General features: G+C 40.4%; 1 protein-coding gene across 1 annotated transcript in view; it reads left to right on the top strand.

Annotated features, from left to right (window-relative positions):
* Positions 1-16,855, top strand: part of vegfc (vascular endothelial growth factor c) — a 102,071-nt gene that overhangs the window by 14,017 nt on the left and 71,199 nt on the right. Inside the window, exons 2-3 of the mRNA XM_086294608.1 lie at positions 16,008-16,248; positions 16,612-16,802. Of these exons, the coding sequence (XP_086150734.1) occupies positions 16,008-16,248; positions 16,612-16,802 (432 nt within the window). The remainder of the gene's footprint in view (positions 1-16,007; positions 16,249-16,611; positions 16,803-16,855) is intronic.

Genomic DNA, 16,855 nt, shown 5'->3' with positions numbered 1-16,855 from the left:
TAGACAATCATTGTAGACATGAAGATAATTATTATCGAATTAAATTGCTCATATTCTTCATACCATCAAACTATCCAGAGTAAATGTGTGCTCAATAACAATGTTGATCCTTCAGATGAAAATTAACAGGTGTTAGTTATACAAAATATTTGTTAGATACTGCTTTTGGTGTTTCAATGGGATTTGGTGACATTAAGAAAAAAAAAAAACAACCCAAAAAACAGCCTTATCTTAAAGAATGCAGTCAGGGCATTTTCTAGTACTTTAAAACATGCTGCGTGGAACTCTCTGTGGCTATTTGAGTTTCATAGTACAGAAAGTGTACGAGTGTATGACATCTGACACAACTTGAACAATATCAGAATTGTGTGCTGGACATGGTTTAGTGAATAACTGTGAATAACTGTCTGGAACAACAGAAGTCTTTACTAACCGAATACCAGAGTAACTTCTCTGTGATCTCTGCATTATAAATATTATTATTCTTAGGTGATTTTCCCTGAAAAGTATCTGGAACTTGTTCTGTCAGTAAAAGTTCCAGCTTCAAGGTTTCTTGAGACTGCAAATTAGTAATTAATAAAGCAATGGCAGATAGACATAAAGCAATGGCAGCAGACACAATGCTACTGGACTTCGAAGATTAGGCATCACAAGAGATCTTAACAAACTGGAGTCGGAGACATCCACCTCCCCTATGAACAGCGTCGTCAGTTCAAGTTGAATGAGGCAAAACACAGTTTGCAGCTGTCAAACGCTTTTGGAGGCAGAGTTGTTCCAATGAAAAACAAGTTGGTCAATGGTAAGGCAATTTTATAGAAAACACACCGGCAGCAGCTTTTTCCTCCAAGTACAGGTTGATAGGCTGGTGCTGCATAAGCCGCTTGTTGCATTCCTCTGACTCACTTCCTCTAAGGCCATGTTCTCTGGGGGCAACCCATTCAGTTCTTAAAATGGTTTGACCTGATGATCCATGGTAGTTACAGTCTCTTCGTCTTCTATGCTTCCGCACGTTGTCATCCATTCTGATACACATAAAAACTAAGACAGGCCTTTGTCTGCCTGTGAGTACAGCTTTCAGCAGCTCAGCATTACATGTGTCACACATTGTTGCTGCTGTTTCACAGCTACTACCCGCTAAGAAAGCACCACATAAACTGCCACTCACCTGCTTTATTTCTACAGTCACTGGAAGGTTCACATAAAGCCCACGCTCCCTACTTTAATGACATTCAAATGCAAATGTAGTTAAAAGTAACACTGATGAGCTCTTTTTGACTGCCTGTGATATATTCAGATTTAACCTATACTTTACTAAAACTGTGGCTGCTGTGTTGTATTCTCTCTTTTCTTTTTTCAGCTAGAAAATCTTGAGCAGAAAAGCAGCATACTCAATCTGTAGCCACTGTGTGGGTTGATGAGTTTTGGAAAGCAGATGTTATCTGATTTATCTTTTTTATTTTTTATTTTTTTTAAATAGTGTGACAGACTTTTAAATGTGACATATTTTTTACGTTTGGGAAGAGAAATTACATGATTGTTAAAGTGAGATGTACTTTATCCCAGATTAGGGAAACTGTTCTGTTACAGCTGTTCAAGATAAATTAAACAATTAAATAATTAAATTAAACACAAAGAATAAATTTGAGAATTAAGCACACTTAAGAATAAATAGACAAATAGTGTAAATAAAAGCTTAAATGTATAAAAACACAATTTAAAATGGCTTACTAAATTAAAGTGAACAAACTTAAGTGTGTAAATTTAAGTCTAACTTGAAGTGATCCCCTGCTGAATATCAAAAAAGTGCAATAACATGTCTTAGTGTGCAGGGTGGGGAAAAAACTATTAAGATTTCAGTGTTGTGTGTGGTCAGGATTGTCCATGTTGGACAGAAATTTGTTCTGTGGCCTCCTTCTGTGAGCCAGCTTTCCTACCCAATTTATTTAGTCTGTTGATGTTACCAGCTCCCAAGCTGCTCCCTGGCACACCACAGCAAAGTACTTTGTGCTCAGGATTAGTGACTGAGAAAAGATCTTCATCTTTTTGCTGCACAAATTGAAGGATACTGGCTTCCTAGAGAAATAAAGCCTGCTTATCCCCTGTGTTTGTCCTCCTGTTGTCATTGAGGATGCCAAGTTACTCGTATTCCCATACCACATGAGAATCCTTTCTCAGAATAGACGCAGGCTGAAGTCAATCACCATCTCTCTGGTCTTATTTATATTGAGAATTTTCCCTTCCCAATCCACTCAACAAAAATCATACACTCAATGCTCTGTACCCCTCCTCCTGTCTGTGACTGATGCATCCAAGCCCTACAGAATCAGAGCATTTTTGTAAGTGGCATGACCCAGAGTTATACTAAAAGTCTGTGGCTTATAAGGTGAACAGGAATGGAGACAGCACAGTCCACACACTGCACAAGAGCAAATCAGAGCACTGCCAAGTCTCACGTACTACCTGACTTACGTAGTCAGTAATCCATAAGACAGTAGGGGAAAGTGGGGTGCCACCCACTATTTCTAGGGAACCAAAGAAGAAATTGGTCATGTGACCGCTCATTTTTGAAGAGTCAGCCACTTTACTCATCCTGCAAAGAAGAGAGCCTCTTTGAGAATTAAGCACACTTAAGTTCAAAAACTGATTTTTGCCTTTCAGAGTAAGGCAAGTGTGGCAGTGGCACAACTCACCCCAACTTATGAATATTTTAAACACATTTTAATGTAATAATATGAAAAGAAAAATAATGAAACTAAAAATAGATCAGAGTTTTAATTGGGAGGACAGGCAGGGCTTCCACTCCTTTAGAGCACATGGAGAGCAGTGAATGAGGTGGAGAAGGGGAAGTCCATTCATCAGGTGGCAAGGAAAATGAACATATTCAGGATGACATTAAAACGATACATGGAGAAGAAAAAGCTAGTTGGAAAAGAAATAAGACTAAAAAGAATATAGCCTCATTTCTTTTCCAACTAGCAGAACTAAAAGAACTGGACTTGCCAATCAAGTCTTTGACAAAAATATGAAGAAAGCGCTGGCAGATCATTTAAAAGCACTAGCAGCTTTTATGTGTTCTTTACTTTGTGCATTCTCAAAAGCCAGTTCACAGTATTTGAGTATGCACAAAGAAATGATATTTTGATCCAGCTGGCAGAGATATCAGAGGCAAAATCAGGTTGGGTTAAGCGTGCATTTAAGAAAAAGTAGTAGAGAACATTAATAATTATTTACCCAGGAAATGCTCATTATCAGTTATCAAAATGCAGATAGTTCACAGAGAAGCAAAATTGGGTACTTGGAGCGTAGAGCTTCAACTTTTCTAAATCTGAAAGTAATTGTGATTATCATTGTGAACTTTGCAGGCAAAACCAAATCCTACAACCGCGTTGGATTAGTTGAGAAGGTTGATGGTGCCGACACTGGTGCAAAGTTTTTAAGGTGAAGTAGTAATAGGTTTGTGAATGGAAAGCCCATTTTCACTTTCAAAGAAAGTGATGGAGTCATCCCAAGAGAAGATGTGCATAAAAAAAACAAAACAAAAAATAAACAAACATAGGTGGCTGTGGCTCAGGTGGTAGAGCAGATCAGCTACTGATTGGAAGGTTGGTGGTTCAATCGTTGGCTTCCCCGTTCTGCATGTCAAATATCCTTGAGCAAGATACTAACCCCAAGTTGCCCTCCGATACGTTCATCGTAGTGTGAATGCAGATTAGTTTGCACTTGTGTTTAGAAGTGGGTGTGAATGGGTGAGTGTGGCATGTTGTATACAGCGCTTTGAGTACTCTGGGAGAGTGGAAAAGCGCTATATAAGAATCGGTCCATTTACCATTTACAAACAAAAAATAACCACACCACAAAAACTTTGCAGTACACCCAGAAGGGAGCAGTGGGTAGCATCAACAAGTGGGATGCTATGGAGCTGGCCAGATGTGTGAAGAGAATTCCAGTTAATTTTGTCTTCATTTGAATTTCATTTTGTTCTGAACATGTGTTCATGTGGTGCTAGGCCTTGTTTAAGAAAATTGACTTTTGATGTGCTCACGTGACACAGTTGGCCTTTGATGTTGTAAAATAACTTTAAATAAACCTTAAGTAATTTTGTGTTGATTTTGTCTAACTTTTATATAGCTAGACAGTTTCTGAGATCAAAATCTACAGTTTTACTTTCATAATCAATGGCACAATTTACCCAAAGGTATTCTCTTTGGGTAAATTGTGCATATGCAAATCACCGTGTGAAAGAAAGAAAGCAGTCCTACATATTTGTTAAATAATCACATTTTAGGACATGTTCTCATCAAAAATGACTCAAAGTGTTACAGGAGGCCAAGAAAGGCCATAAAATGATGATATTTACCAGAGGATGAGAAAATATAAACTGACTTTCTTTATTTTAAGTGAACTTTGCACTTTTTTGTTTAAGTAAATCATCAATTAGTTTCCATAGCTTGCTGTCCTTTGTTTTACTACATGCACATGTACTCAAGTCTATTTGGGATTGTTGAGTTGGAATATTTGACACAACTAAATGCATATACAAAAAGAAATTTTGTTATTTCATTTGGGATTTCTAATTGTACAGTTTTCAATTCTCTGAATTCTCTAAGTCTCATAATTACAAATATTACCTCAGGTCTCTGACACGCATGCAGGCCTCTGGCTTCTCAACTGATTCTTCTGTGTTTCTATTCGTATCAAAACTCCTGCTGTCTTCTGTTTCTGTTCCACAGGGTTCGGTGCTAGGACCAATTCTGTTTACATTGTACATGCTTCCCTTAGGCAGTATCATCAGAAGACATAGTATTCATTTTCACTGCTATGCAGATGACACCCAGCTCTATCTATCCATGAAGCCAGATAACACACACCAATTAGTTAAACTGCAGGAATATCTTGAAGACATAAAGACCTGGATAGCCGCTAACTTCTTAATTCAGATCAAACTGAGGTTATTGAACAAGGCCCTGAAAATCTTAGAAATATGGTATCTAAGCAGATTCTTACTCTGGATGGCATTACCTTAGAATACTCACAGAGACTAGCAAGGGCGTATTTCTCCTGTATTGGCTCCATTGACTCCTTGTTGAGAACCAAAATTGAATTTAAAATCATTCTCATCACAAACAAGTCTCGAATAGTTTGGATTCAGAAGACAGAGACACTCTCTACTAGTTATTATCAGTTATTATCGTTAGGTATTATTAGTCTTTGGCTCTCTTCTACATTGTCTCCTTGTTCTGCCTTGGGATGACTTTTGCCATAAATTGGATCTTGTGAATGAACTCTTGTTGTGAATAAACTACACTGAAATGCATTTCGAGGTCATTAATTTGAAAAACTACAGCTTATTCATAAGACATGTGCGTACTAAACACAGTCAATCACACAAGTTCTTTTACTTATTTTTCCCAGGGTAGTTGGTTTGCTTAAAATCTTGGAAACTGCATTGAACTCTTGGTTCAGCTTTAGGTCAACAAAGTGGAGTGTGATACTTCAAGGACATCTGGTGTAACAGAAATTTGGAACTTTTAGAAAATTTGAAAAAGCTTGCTGGTAAAAGCTAAAGAGCCCCTATCTGTAACAAAAATCCGTGCTGTGAGCTGTTCACTTTGCTGGATAATTAACCTCAAGGATCCAGTCAGATATGAATGATTGTGTTTTGATATCTGTCTAAGAATGTATTCCACACTCGGGAAAATTACAGCAGTTTACTACATGCACATTTAGAAGTTAATAGGCTAACACAAGTAAAATGATCAATAGGGTGCTTTAATATAATGCCAACCATATTAAAATGTTTGGCTGAATATGGCAGTGTCTGTGTTAATTTTCCAAAGTAGTTTCTAACCATCAAATGTTTAAATCTTCTAGAAAAAGTAAATAGCAGGAAAGGCCAAAATGGTGGCTGATTTGATGTCAGTTCTATTGAGTTCCCAGTCAGCTTTGTGATTCCTGCTCTGAAGTCAGAGCAGGAAACTGTGCCCTTTATCAGGTGACAAACAAGTCTTATTTAGGAGTATTTTGTTCTCAATTGTTTTGGCTTCCAGTCCTGCAACCCTGAACTGGGTAAAAGTAGGAAAATAGATGGATGGATGGAATTCATGCGACAGCTGGGAAAAGTTTTTCCCACGTAAAGGGTCAGAGTGTGTGTGTGTGTCTGTTTGTGTGTGTGTGGAGAGGGTGGGTGGTTTGGGGATTTAGACAAAAACAAAACAATAGTCAGACATATGGAGACATAAACATTAGGAGAAAGGAAAAAAAATCTGTACGGAGAAACTCCAGTAAGTATATAGAGACATGTAAGATAACATTACTACATTTTTCTAGTAGGAAAGTGTGTGCTCCACTTTCTGCTGTGTGTTCCTTCTAATTATTAAATGACAACATGTATAAATGCATGCATGTCTGTGTGTACAGTGTTGCTTGCACAAAACAGTTGTATTGTTACTGTCAGTCTGATTCTTTACATTGTGATCATTCATAAATATTATTCTAAACACACACACACACACACATCAGAAAAATACCCCTCTTGCTCCTGTGGGCAGTCTATCCTTTAAGCTCAGGTCCTCTACCTGAGACTCTATTATATCTGTATATTATAGGTGGGAATCACCAGACACCTACCGTGTCCCACCTGGAGCAACAGGGGAGCTACACGTTGTGGAAGAGAGCTGGAGATTCATAATAATTAATAATTAAATGTAGAGTGGTGTAGGGCTGTTCGATATAATGATATATATCGGCTGACAATATAAAAAAGTCTATCGTTTCATTTTATGCTATCGTTTGTTTTGTGGTGCCGCAAAATAAACTGTTTATGGCAATATTTTTTCATCGTTTTGATGGTCACTGTAGTGGCTATATTAATTTCTTAAAGTTCTCTCTTTCTCTTATATTTAATATAACCACACTACAGACGGACAAGCGCCTGCTTTTATGCGTTGTCGTTAGCAACAACGACGGTAACACCATCGCGTGTCCGCTTGTTTATGTTCCACATAAACCTTTCACAATAAAGCTCAAGATCCTGTTGAGACTTTTCAAAATAAACTGAATCACGTGAAAGAGCAGATTAAATAATAAATACTCACAAGTAGTGGTAGATACAAAGCCCTGTACTGCCCTATAGATTACATTAGATTAGATAAAACTTTATTTATCCCTCGGGTGGGTTCCTCCGGGAAATTCAGTTTCCAGTAGCACAGCACCGACAGAAGTTGCAGAATGTGAGCAGAAATATACCATATATACACAAATATAAATACAGAGAATACAAAAGGGATAAATAGAATAAATAGGAATAAGAATACAAGGGAATGGCACATTTCAAGTATTGAAACTGTTGGATATGAACAAAAACTATTGCACAGTGAAAAGGCACTACAGCTTACTTGTTCCCCCCTCCTTTGTCCCTGTTTCCCCTCCAGCGAGGAGTTAAACAGTTTGATGGCTGGCATGTGGGACAAAGGACTTTTTAAGTCTACTGGTCCTTGACTTTGGGAGAAGCAACCTTTCACTGAACAGACTCCTCTGGTTGTTTATGGCTGTGTGCAGAGGATGCAGAGGATGCCCAGCATGGTCCATAATGTCCATATTGCACCTTAATTTGTTTTTATATAAGTGCCTGGAATGAGTCTTCAGTTGAATGTTTTTTAATAGGCAAAAAATATTTAAATAAGGAAATGGCGAGTCGAATTTTTGTCTTTTTTTTCTATTTTTGCTGATCCGAAAATTGATCCAATCAGTGACTTAAAACCGTGATCTGATCTGAACCGTGAGATTTTTGATCTGTTGCACAACTAATACATATGTATGCATATGTATACATATGTACTGCATATATATGCATACATATGTATACATATGTACTGCATATATATGCATACATATGTACTGTGATTGCATGATCTCTACCTTATAATATAAAGAGCTTGCTGTTGTAATTTAAAGCTATATAAATGAAATTGAATTGAATGAAATATGTATGCAGTACAATGTGTCTAAGACATTGTAGAAGTGAATTTGTGAACCCTCATGTTTTCTGATTCCTATGATTCCCGTCAAATATGAGCCTGATTTTACATATTTGTTGTCATCGCATCAGCAAACTATTAAAATTAGGAATAAAACTCCTGGAAGCCCTGATAAGTATGCCCAATAATAAGGCTCGAGGTCCAGATGGCTTTCCTGCAGAATTCTACAAAGAATTCTGGACGATTCTAGCCCCAATTTCTTACAGAACGTTGTTGGAAATCAAAGAAAAGGGCAGACTTCCATCAAATATGCTTTCTGCAAACATTAATCTACTGCTAAAACCAGGCAAAGACCCTCAAGCTATCGTCCAATATCCCTTATAAATGTAGACTGGAGAAAATAACCCCCCTCTTAATTCATCCTGACCAAACTGGTTTCATAAAAGGTAGGCACTCATCAACAAATACACGTAGACTACTTAATTTGATAGACTACTCATACAGTAAAAACATCGAAACTACAATATTTTCTTTAGATGCAGAAAAAGCGTTTGACAGAGTTACTGGACATTTCTATTTGCAACTTTACACAAATTTGGTTTTGGATCCTCTTTCATAAACTGGTTAAAAATATTATATAATTCCCCAACAGCTTGTGTCAAAACAAATGACCAGACATCCTCCAGCTTCTGTCTCCTGAGGGGCACCAGGCAGGGATGCCCACTCTCCCCTTCACTGTTTGCAATTTTTATTGAGCCACTAGAAGCAGCAATTAGACAGAATACAGTAATTAAGGGCATAAAATGCAAGAATGTGGAACATAAAATCAGCCTTTATGCGGATGATGTGTTACTTTTTCTCCAAAACTCACAAACCAATATCTCTGGGGTAATTGCATTGATAAACTCTTTTGCAAGAATATCAGATTACTCAATTAACTGGTCAAAATCTACAGTCCTTCCGATTAATTGCTCCTTCCATAATTCTTCTTCTACACCACTGCAATCGGGAAATATAAAATATTTAGGTATTAATGTTTCTCCCAAGCTTGCAGATCTAACTAAATTAAACCATATCCCGCTTTTAAAGAAAGTAGAAGGTGATCTGGCTAGATGGAAATGTCTACCCATATCACTCATGTGAAGGGTTGCCACTATAAAAATGATGGTCTTACCAAAAATAAATTATTTATTCTCAATGATCCCAACTAAACCACCACAAGATTGGTTCAGATCTCTAGATTCATGTATGTCCAAATTTCTTTGGAAAGATAAACCCCCACGTATAAGCTTAAAAACACTACAAAAGACCAAGGATAAAGGAGGATTAGAACTACCTAACTTTCAGCACTACTTCTTAGCCAACAGGCTTCAATTTATCTCAGGATGGTTAAAACATACCTTCTTAGACGAACCTTGACTAGATGTAGAACAAGCACTTTAATCTAAGAGATTTCAGACCTACCATTTATCAGCTCAAACATCCAACGACATGAATGCTTCAAAGCGTCAACATCAGCTCTTCTCTGGCAGCATGGTGGGAGTTTCTAAAATTGACGGAGTCTTCATTAATCCCATGCAAATGTACACCTATCTGGAACAACCCTAACATATTCCAAAACAATAATATGATAAACTTTCCAGATTAGAGTGGTAAAGGAATCAAATACTTAGAACATATATTAGAAGGAACAGAATTTATTCCATTTGACAGACTAGTTACACAATATGGGATCAAAAAGGAAAGATTTTTAGAATATCAACAAATTAAATCCATAGTAAAAAAGAAATTTAAATCCGGTCAAGCTGAACTACAAACACCATTAAGTGTGGTACAATTTCTTACTCTTAAAACCCCCAAATTACTATCCAGAATATACAGAATATTTTCTAAAACAGATAAATCAATACAGGGAGTGCAGAATTTTTAGGCAAATGAGTATTTTGTCCACATCATCCTCTTCATGCATGTTGTCTTACTCCAAGCTGTATAGGCTCGAAAGCCTACTAACAATTAAGCATATTAGGTGATGTGCATCTCTGTAATGAGAAGGGGTGTGGTCTAATGACATCAACACCCTATATCAGGTGTGCATAATTATTAGGTAACGTCTTTTCCTTTGGCAAAATGGGTCAAAAGAAGGACTTGACAGGCTCAGAAAAGTCAAAAATAGTGAGATATCTTGCAGAGGGATGCAGCAGTCTCAAAATTGCAAAGCTTCTGAAGCATGATCATCGAACAATCAAGCGTTTCATTCAAAATAGTCAACAGGGTCGCAAGAAGCATGTGGAAAAACCAAGACGCAAAATAACTGCCCATGAACTGAGAAAAGTCAAGCGTGCAGCTGCCAAGATGCCACTTGCCACCAGTTTGGCCATATTTCAGAGCTGCAACATCACTGGAGTGCCCAAAAGCACAAGGTGTGCAATACTCAGAGACATGGCCAAGGTAAGAAAGGCTGAAAGACGACCACCACTGAACAAGACACACAAGCTGAAACGTCAAGACTGGGCCAAGAAATATCTCAAGACTGGTTTTTCTAAGGTTTCATGGACTGATGAAATGAGAGTGAGTCTTGATGGGCCAGATGGATGGGCCCATGGCTGGATTGGTAAAGGGCAGAGAGCTCCAGTCCGACTCAGACGCCAGCAAGGTGGAGGTGGAGTACTGGTTTGGGCTGGTATCATCAAAGATGAGCTTGTGGGGCCTTTTCGGGTTGAGGATGGAGTCAAGCTCAACTCCCAGTCCTACTGCCAGTTTCTGGAAGACACCTTCTTCAAGCAGTGGTACAGGAAGAAGTCTGCATCCTTCAAGAAAAACATGATTTTCATGCAGGACAATGTTCCATCACACGCGTCCAAGTACTCCACAGCGTGGCTGGCAAGAAAGGGTATAAAAGAAGAAAAACTAATGACATGGCCACCTTGTTCACCTGATCTGAACCCCATTGAGAACCTGTGGTCCATCATCAACTGTGAGATTTACAAGGAGGGAAAACAGTACACCTCTCTGAACAGTGTCTGGGAGGCTGTGGTTGCTGCTGCACGCAATGTTGATGGTGAACAGATCAAAACACTGACAGAATCCATGGATGGCAGGCTTTTGAGTGTCCTTGCAAAGAAAGGTGGCTATATTGGTCGCTGATTTGTTTTTGTTTTGTTTTTGAATGTCAGAAATGTATATTTGTGAATGTGGAGATGTTATATTGGTTTCACTGGTAAAAATAAATAATTGAAATGGGTATATATTTGTTTTTTGTTAAGTTGCCTAATAATTATGCACAGTAATAGTCACCTGCACACACAGATATCCCCCTAAAATAGCTAAAACTAAAAACAAACTAAGAACTACTTCCAAAAACATTCAGCTTTGATATTAATGAGTTTTTTTGGGTTCATTGAGAACATGGTTGTTGTTCAATAATAAAATTATTCCTCAAAAATACAACTTGCCTAATAATTCTGCACTCCCTGTATCACTTCCTATTGCAAAATGGGAAGCGGATTTATCAGTTAACTTAGACCAAAACTTCTGGTCTCAGATACGCTTAAAAACCTTTCATTTATTTAGAAATCCCAGTCTTAAAATAATTCAATACAAAATACTACATAGAGTACACTATACAGGTCATCGGATGTTCAAGATGGGCTTTACGTCTACCAACAACTGCTCACACTGCCAAACCAATTCAACGGACAATTATATCCACGCTCTTTGGTTCTGTCCACCAGTTCAGAAGTTTTGGCGCGAGATATGTGAAGACTTATCAAAGTGTCTGAAGTGTAACGTTCCAACTTCCCCTTTAGTGTGTTTGTTGGGCAGCTTAGATTATGTCACTACAGAAAAAAATATAGCCCATATGGTTTTCAGTGCCCTATGCATAGCCAAGAAAACAGTCCTCGTGAACTGGAAAAATAAAAATAATCTTAATTCTAACCAATATAGAAATTATCTAATAGATTACATTAGTCTTGATACAGCCTCTACCACCACATCAGATCAATTGCTCTGGGCTCCTTTGATCAGCTCCATCACCTATTGGGGTAGGGGGTCATAGTTTGGTCCCACCTTCACTGTTGTGATTGGTGTGAGGGTGAGGACAGGCTTGGGGTGTCGGGGGATTCCCCAGAGGCGTCTTCCTTGGAGGGCTCAACCCGGGGTTGTGGTCATGGCCTGTTAAGGGCTCTGTTGGCTCTTAGGTGATGGTTTCCTCGTGGCTGCGTGCAGCGGGGCTAGGGGATGGTCTGTGCTGACGGACGTGGGTTACTGACCTGGGAGCCTGGCTGTCCCTGGGTGGGTCCGGGGCAGGTGGGGGGTTCTGGGGATGCTCCGTCTCCGGGCTGGGGCCCTGGCTGGGCCTCGGGGGCTTGGGAGCTTGGATCCTGGTTGGTGTGTCGCCGGGGTTGTGGGCGGGTGGGTGTATGGGGGCTCAGCCCTGGTGCAGGATGCCACCGGTGCATCGAGCCACCTGGTGGGCTCTTCAACTAGTGGGGGAGGCTGTTACATCTTGCAGGAGGTCTCCTCTCTCCAAGAACTGACTCTGCAGGTGGAGAGAGATATAGGAGAGGTGGAGGAAGAACTCAGCCTGGGTGTCTATGGTCTTGTGTAGTCTGGAAGATAAGTGGATGATGGGGTGGGTGCAGTTTTCTCTGTGGTGGGGTCGGGTGGGCTGTCCCAGGCTCTGTGGGGCCGGGCGGCGCTGCTGAACTGGGCCCCGGTCCGGATGGGCCTGGGCCCCCTTTCCCTACTGGGGACAGCGGGGGAGCTGGCCCCAGGGAGGGGTCACCTGCCTCCCTCTCCCGCTCCACCACAATCACCCACACATGCAGGACCTTAGGGCAAAGGTGTGTCACCAGGGTGCAGGGGGACATCTGGGGGGGATGTCCCCCTCTGTCCCCTTCTGGCTGCCTGTGCCTTAATTTTATCCCACAACTTAGACATTCACATTACTCACACTCTCATAACACATACATATCGGACCTTGGGGGTGGGCATGCTACACGTCGTCCAGAAGACCATCAGGGTGTACAACCTCACCCCTGGCGTCGTTGCCCACCTCTCAATTTTAAATACATGTAGACATTGAGGGCTATCAGGAGGGGCTATGCGCTTACCTGCTGCTCTCTGGCAGGTAGCTCCATGCCCCCCTGGCTTTTAAATGCACCTTAGGACACACATGCATCAACACTACAGGGAGGTTTGGAGTCTTCACAGACCCCCGTTCTCTGTTGCCTGTTGGGGTGGGGGGGCTGGGAGGAGGAGTTGGTCATCCAATTGGGGTCTGGAGTGTGGTGCCTCCCTGCTGCTGCGGAGTCGGGGCCGTCTGCTTCTCTCCACCCCAGGGAAGAGGGTAACACTACCTGGGTCTGGTGCAGTTTCCCCCTCCAGGGGCAAGGGTACCTAGACCTGGGGTATAGAGTACGCTTGGGGAGTGTGATTGAGTGTACAGTGTCTATTTATTTCTGTCTCCACGTTGGGTGAGTGCTGAGTAATTGCATATGAGAGCATGGTGGGAATCGATGTTTGTATCTGTGTGTGCCTGTATGCCTGTGTCTATATGTCAGGTTGGGTATCAGACGCCACCTCTCTGGGGACATCTCAGACCCTCAATGGTATGGAGGCCTATCTCCCCCCACCACTCCCCCTGCCAGTGGCGGACTCCCTCAGACATCGGTGCATTGGTGGTTCTTTGTGTCCGGGTACGGGCGTCCAGGTACCCACCGTCTCACTCCTGGTGGCTGCTTGTCGGGGCCTGGAGCCTGGGGCTCGCTCGGGCTCCTTCGGGTGTGGGGTACCCTCGGCCTCTCGGCCTGGGGCTCGGTCACTCTGGCACAGCTGGCTGCCGGCGGAGCTCACAGGCACGTCACTGCAACCCCCCCTGGCTTCTGCTCCGCAGCTGCTGAGCAACCCCTCATCTGGGGCTCTCCTCAGCTCTTTCCGGGATAGTGGCGCGGTTGCCCCTCTGTTGGTCTTCCTTGGTCTCCTTTGCTCTTGGGGCCTCTGATGGCCTTGATCTCCTCCATAACTGCTTCATGCCCAGAAGGACGGGGCTATGGCTCCCCACACCCTCTAGCAGAAGGAACATGAAGGAACCTTTTAAATATAAGCTCGCTCACGCTCACAGGTGTACAGACGGGTTCTCACAGACACAAAGTACACCCTTTTTGGCTTCTACCTCAATGCACACTGTGCGCTGTCGATCTTACGTGCTGCACAATAATGTTTAATATTTAGTATTTACTGTTATATTCACATAGATCATTGTGATGATGTTATTTTTTATATTGCTCTCTTTTTTTGCTTGTTTTCTCTTTTTTCTTTTTCAACAGGTGACCCAGGTGATTGATATTTGTATTTTTTGTCTGTTTGTTTTGTTGGTTTTTGGTTTTTGCCCTTTATCACCGTCCCTCTTCCCCTCTCTTTTTCTTTCCCTCTTTCTTTCTCCCTTTTCTTTTCCCCAGTCAAGTCTGTCCCATGTTCAGCAAATGAAAATAAAATAAACAATAAAAGCAAAGGTGAATCAAATAGACCAATACGGCAAGGCTGGGATGGTCCATTTTGGTAAAGTAAATCCGTTGGGCATCTTTCTTTGCCTTTAGACAACAATTCTGATGGCAAAAGAACGAAACGGGACAGGCAAAAAAAAAAAAGAAAAAAAGACTAAAGACTGTTTCCAGTCTGTTTCCACCAATAGACTGGAAGTCTTTAGTACCCCACAGAGTAAATGAAAAATCAAAATATGTCATCCATAAACAGCATATTATCTGCAGTAGAAGATGGGATCTGCACAGACACCCAAGCTTGGAGAAGCAGCCAAAAGAATGAGTTAACCAAACACTTCTGAAAAGCTAAATGGAGTTTAGCCATTTAAAATGGGCTCACCTGTGGACTAATGCATTGATATGTCAAAGTCACCCAAAACGCACAAACTGACTGACGGAGTAATGGACTAGCAGCTCCAGTGTTATTTGAGGTAGAATTGATGTTCCAGTTCTCCGTTAATTATTATTATTATTATTTTTTTGCATTTTGTTTTGTATTGTTTCTTTTTTCAGTGGGCTTTTTTAAGGTGTTTTAAATATGTTGTATGGCTGCCTACGTTCACAGCAGTAAATTGCTTTATCTATTCAATAACTCCATCAGACTGGAAACCTTATAAGTGATGCATACTGTAATTCTTCCCACCCTCCTGCCCTTTGGTTAAGATCCTCGTCATACTGACAGACATTTGGCAGTGAGTAACCACTAGCACGTGTTCTTCATTTGTGATATCCAAAGCAAGTGTTTGCTCATGGTAAACCAATAAGATGAACTGCCTCACTGATCTTGCACAAACTTTATTTGTTGTTGATGCAACAAAAATGTCTTGTTACTTCAGATACTTTTGTAGTAGAAAAGAAAAGTGTTTTTTCCCAGTGTTCCTGTGGTTTCACCCTCGAGTCTTCCAACTGGCAGCAGTAAGAAAGCTGCAGTGCTGAAGAATGCTGAAGAATCCTTTTCTATATTCATAAAAGTCATAAAGTCAAAGCCATTTAAAGTGCTCCCACAAAAACAGGTGATATACAAAATTAATAAAGGTCCCCAGTATACATAGGTTACATAGGAAAAGGCTTTGAGTCATTAGGCTGATAGTCTTGTCAGAGTCATATTTCTGAGACTCTGATTAAAGATTTTGTTGTGAAGAATTTAGGGGTATTTAACATTGACATTAAAAAGTAGGAAATTTTTATTTGCGTTTAAGAAAATAACCTTTAAGTTTTAGGGCATGCTTTGGACAATTTGAAATGAATTAGTTTGGGATGTTTGCCTTAACTCCAATATTGATTTGAATTGTGTTGATCCAAACTTGAAACCAGTCTTTGGCCTTGACTGTTACCTCATTGAAATTTCTAGCTTGCAAAAATACAATTTTACGATCATTCATTTAGGTAGAAAAGTGTTTCTAGCCCTCTTCATTTGACTATTATAAAATATGTAATAATTCTCAGTGAAAGCAGTGTTCTGAGTAAAGGTGTCTGTTTTCACTTTTAGGACACTTCACCAACGCCAGACTTGGAACAGAGTTTGCGTTCAGCCTCCAGTGTAGATGAGCTGATGAGTCTCATCTATCCTTCATACTGGGCTGCTGTGAAGTGTAAATCCAAACTTTCTGCTGCTGCATCTTCATCCTCCAAACTCTCCCAGCAGTCACAGGTCCGTCAGCTTAGGCCACTGGGTGATACAGAAGAGCCAACATTTGCTGCTGTCTACCTCAACTTGGATATCCTGAAAAGTATGTTTATGTTTTGTTTATTATGTTCTTTCTTCAAATTCTACTTCTTAATTCTTTCAGTTTCATAAAGAGGAGAGTGAGTCTTCTTTGATTTTGGATCATCTAGAATTACTATAATTAAGCTTTAGTGAATGTATCCAGTTCTAAATCTAATCCAAGGCCCATGCTCATTTGAGATTGAATGAGTCAACTAGGATTTGACATCTTGCACAGAAATCATAGCCACTGTAATAAAACAAAATGTATCTATTCAAATGATTGTTATTAGGTCTGCTTTTCTCTCCACAATATACATGATAAATACTACATTAGGAAGAACAACAAGTCACCGTAACAGTGGTCTGACTGTCTCTCTGTGTGCAGGTATAGAGTCAGAATGGAGGAAGACTCAGTGTTCTCCCAGAGAAGTGTGTATTGATGTGGGGAGAGAGTTTGGTGCTCCTACCAACGTCTTCTATAAGCCACCATGTGTGTCCGTCTACAGATGTGGAGGATGCTGCCACTCTGAGGACAAACAATGCAGGAATATCTCCACTGGTTACCTCAGCAAAAATGTAAGCACATTGTTTTATATCTTTTAAAATGTTTCCTTCTATTATTATTATTG

Source organism: Aulonocara sp. 'chitande type north' Nkhata Bay, linkage group LG6 (assembly GCF_057382095.1).
Source record: "Aulonocara sp. 'chitande type north' Nkhata Bay isolate Kocher_YH1m ecotype deep benthic linkage group LG6, A_spYH_male_GT1.1, whole genome shotgun sequence".
Classification (NCBI taxonomy): domain Eukaryota; kingdom Metazoa; phylum Chordata; class Actinopteri; order Cichliformes; family Cichlidae; genus Aulonocara; species Aulonocara sp. 'chitande type north' Nkhata Bay.
Note: the sequence above shows the minus strand (reverse complement) of the source record. Positions and strands in the feature narration are given on the sequence as shown.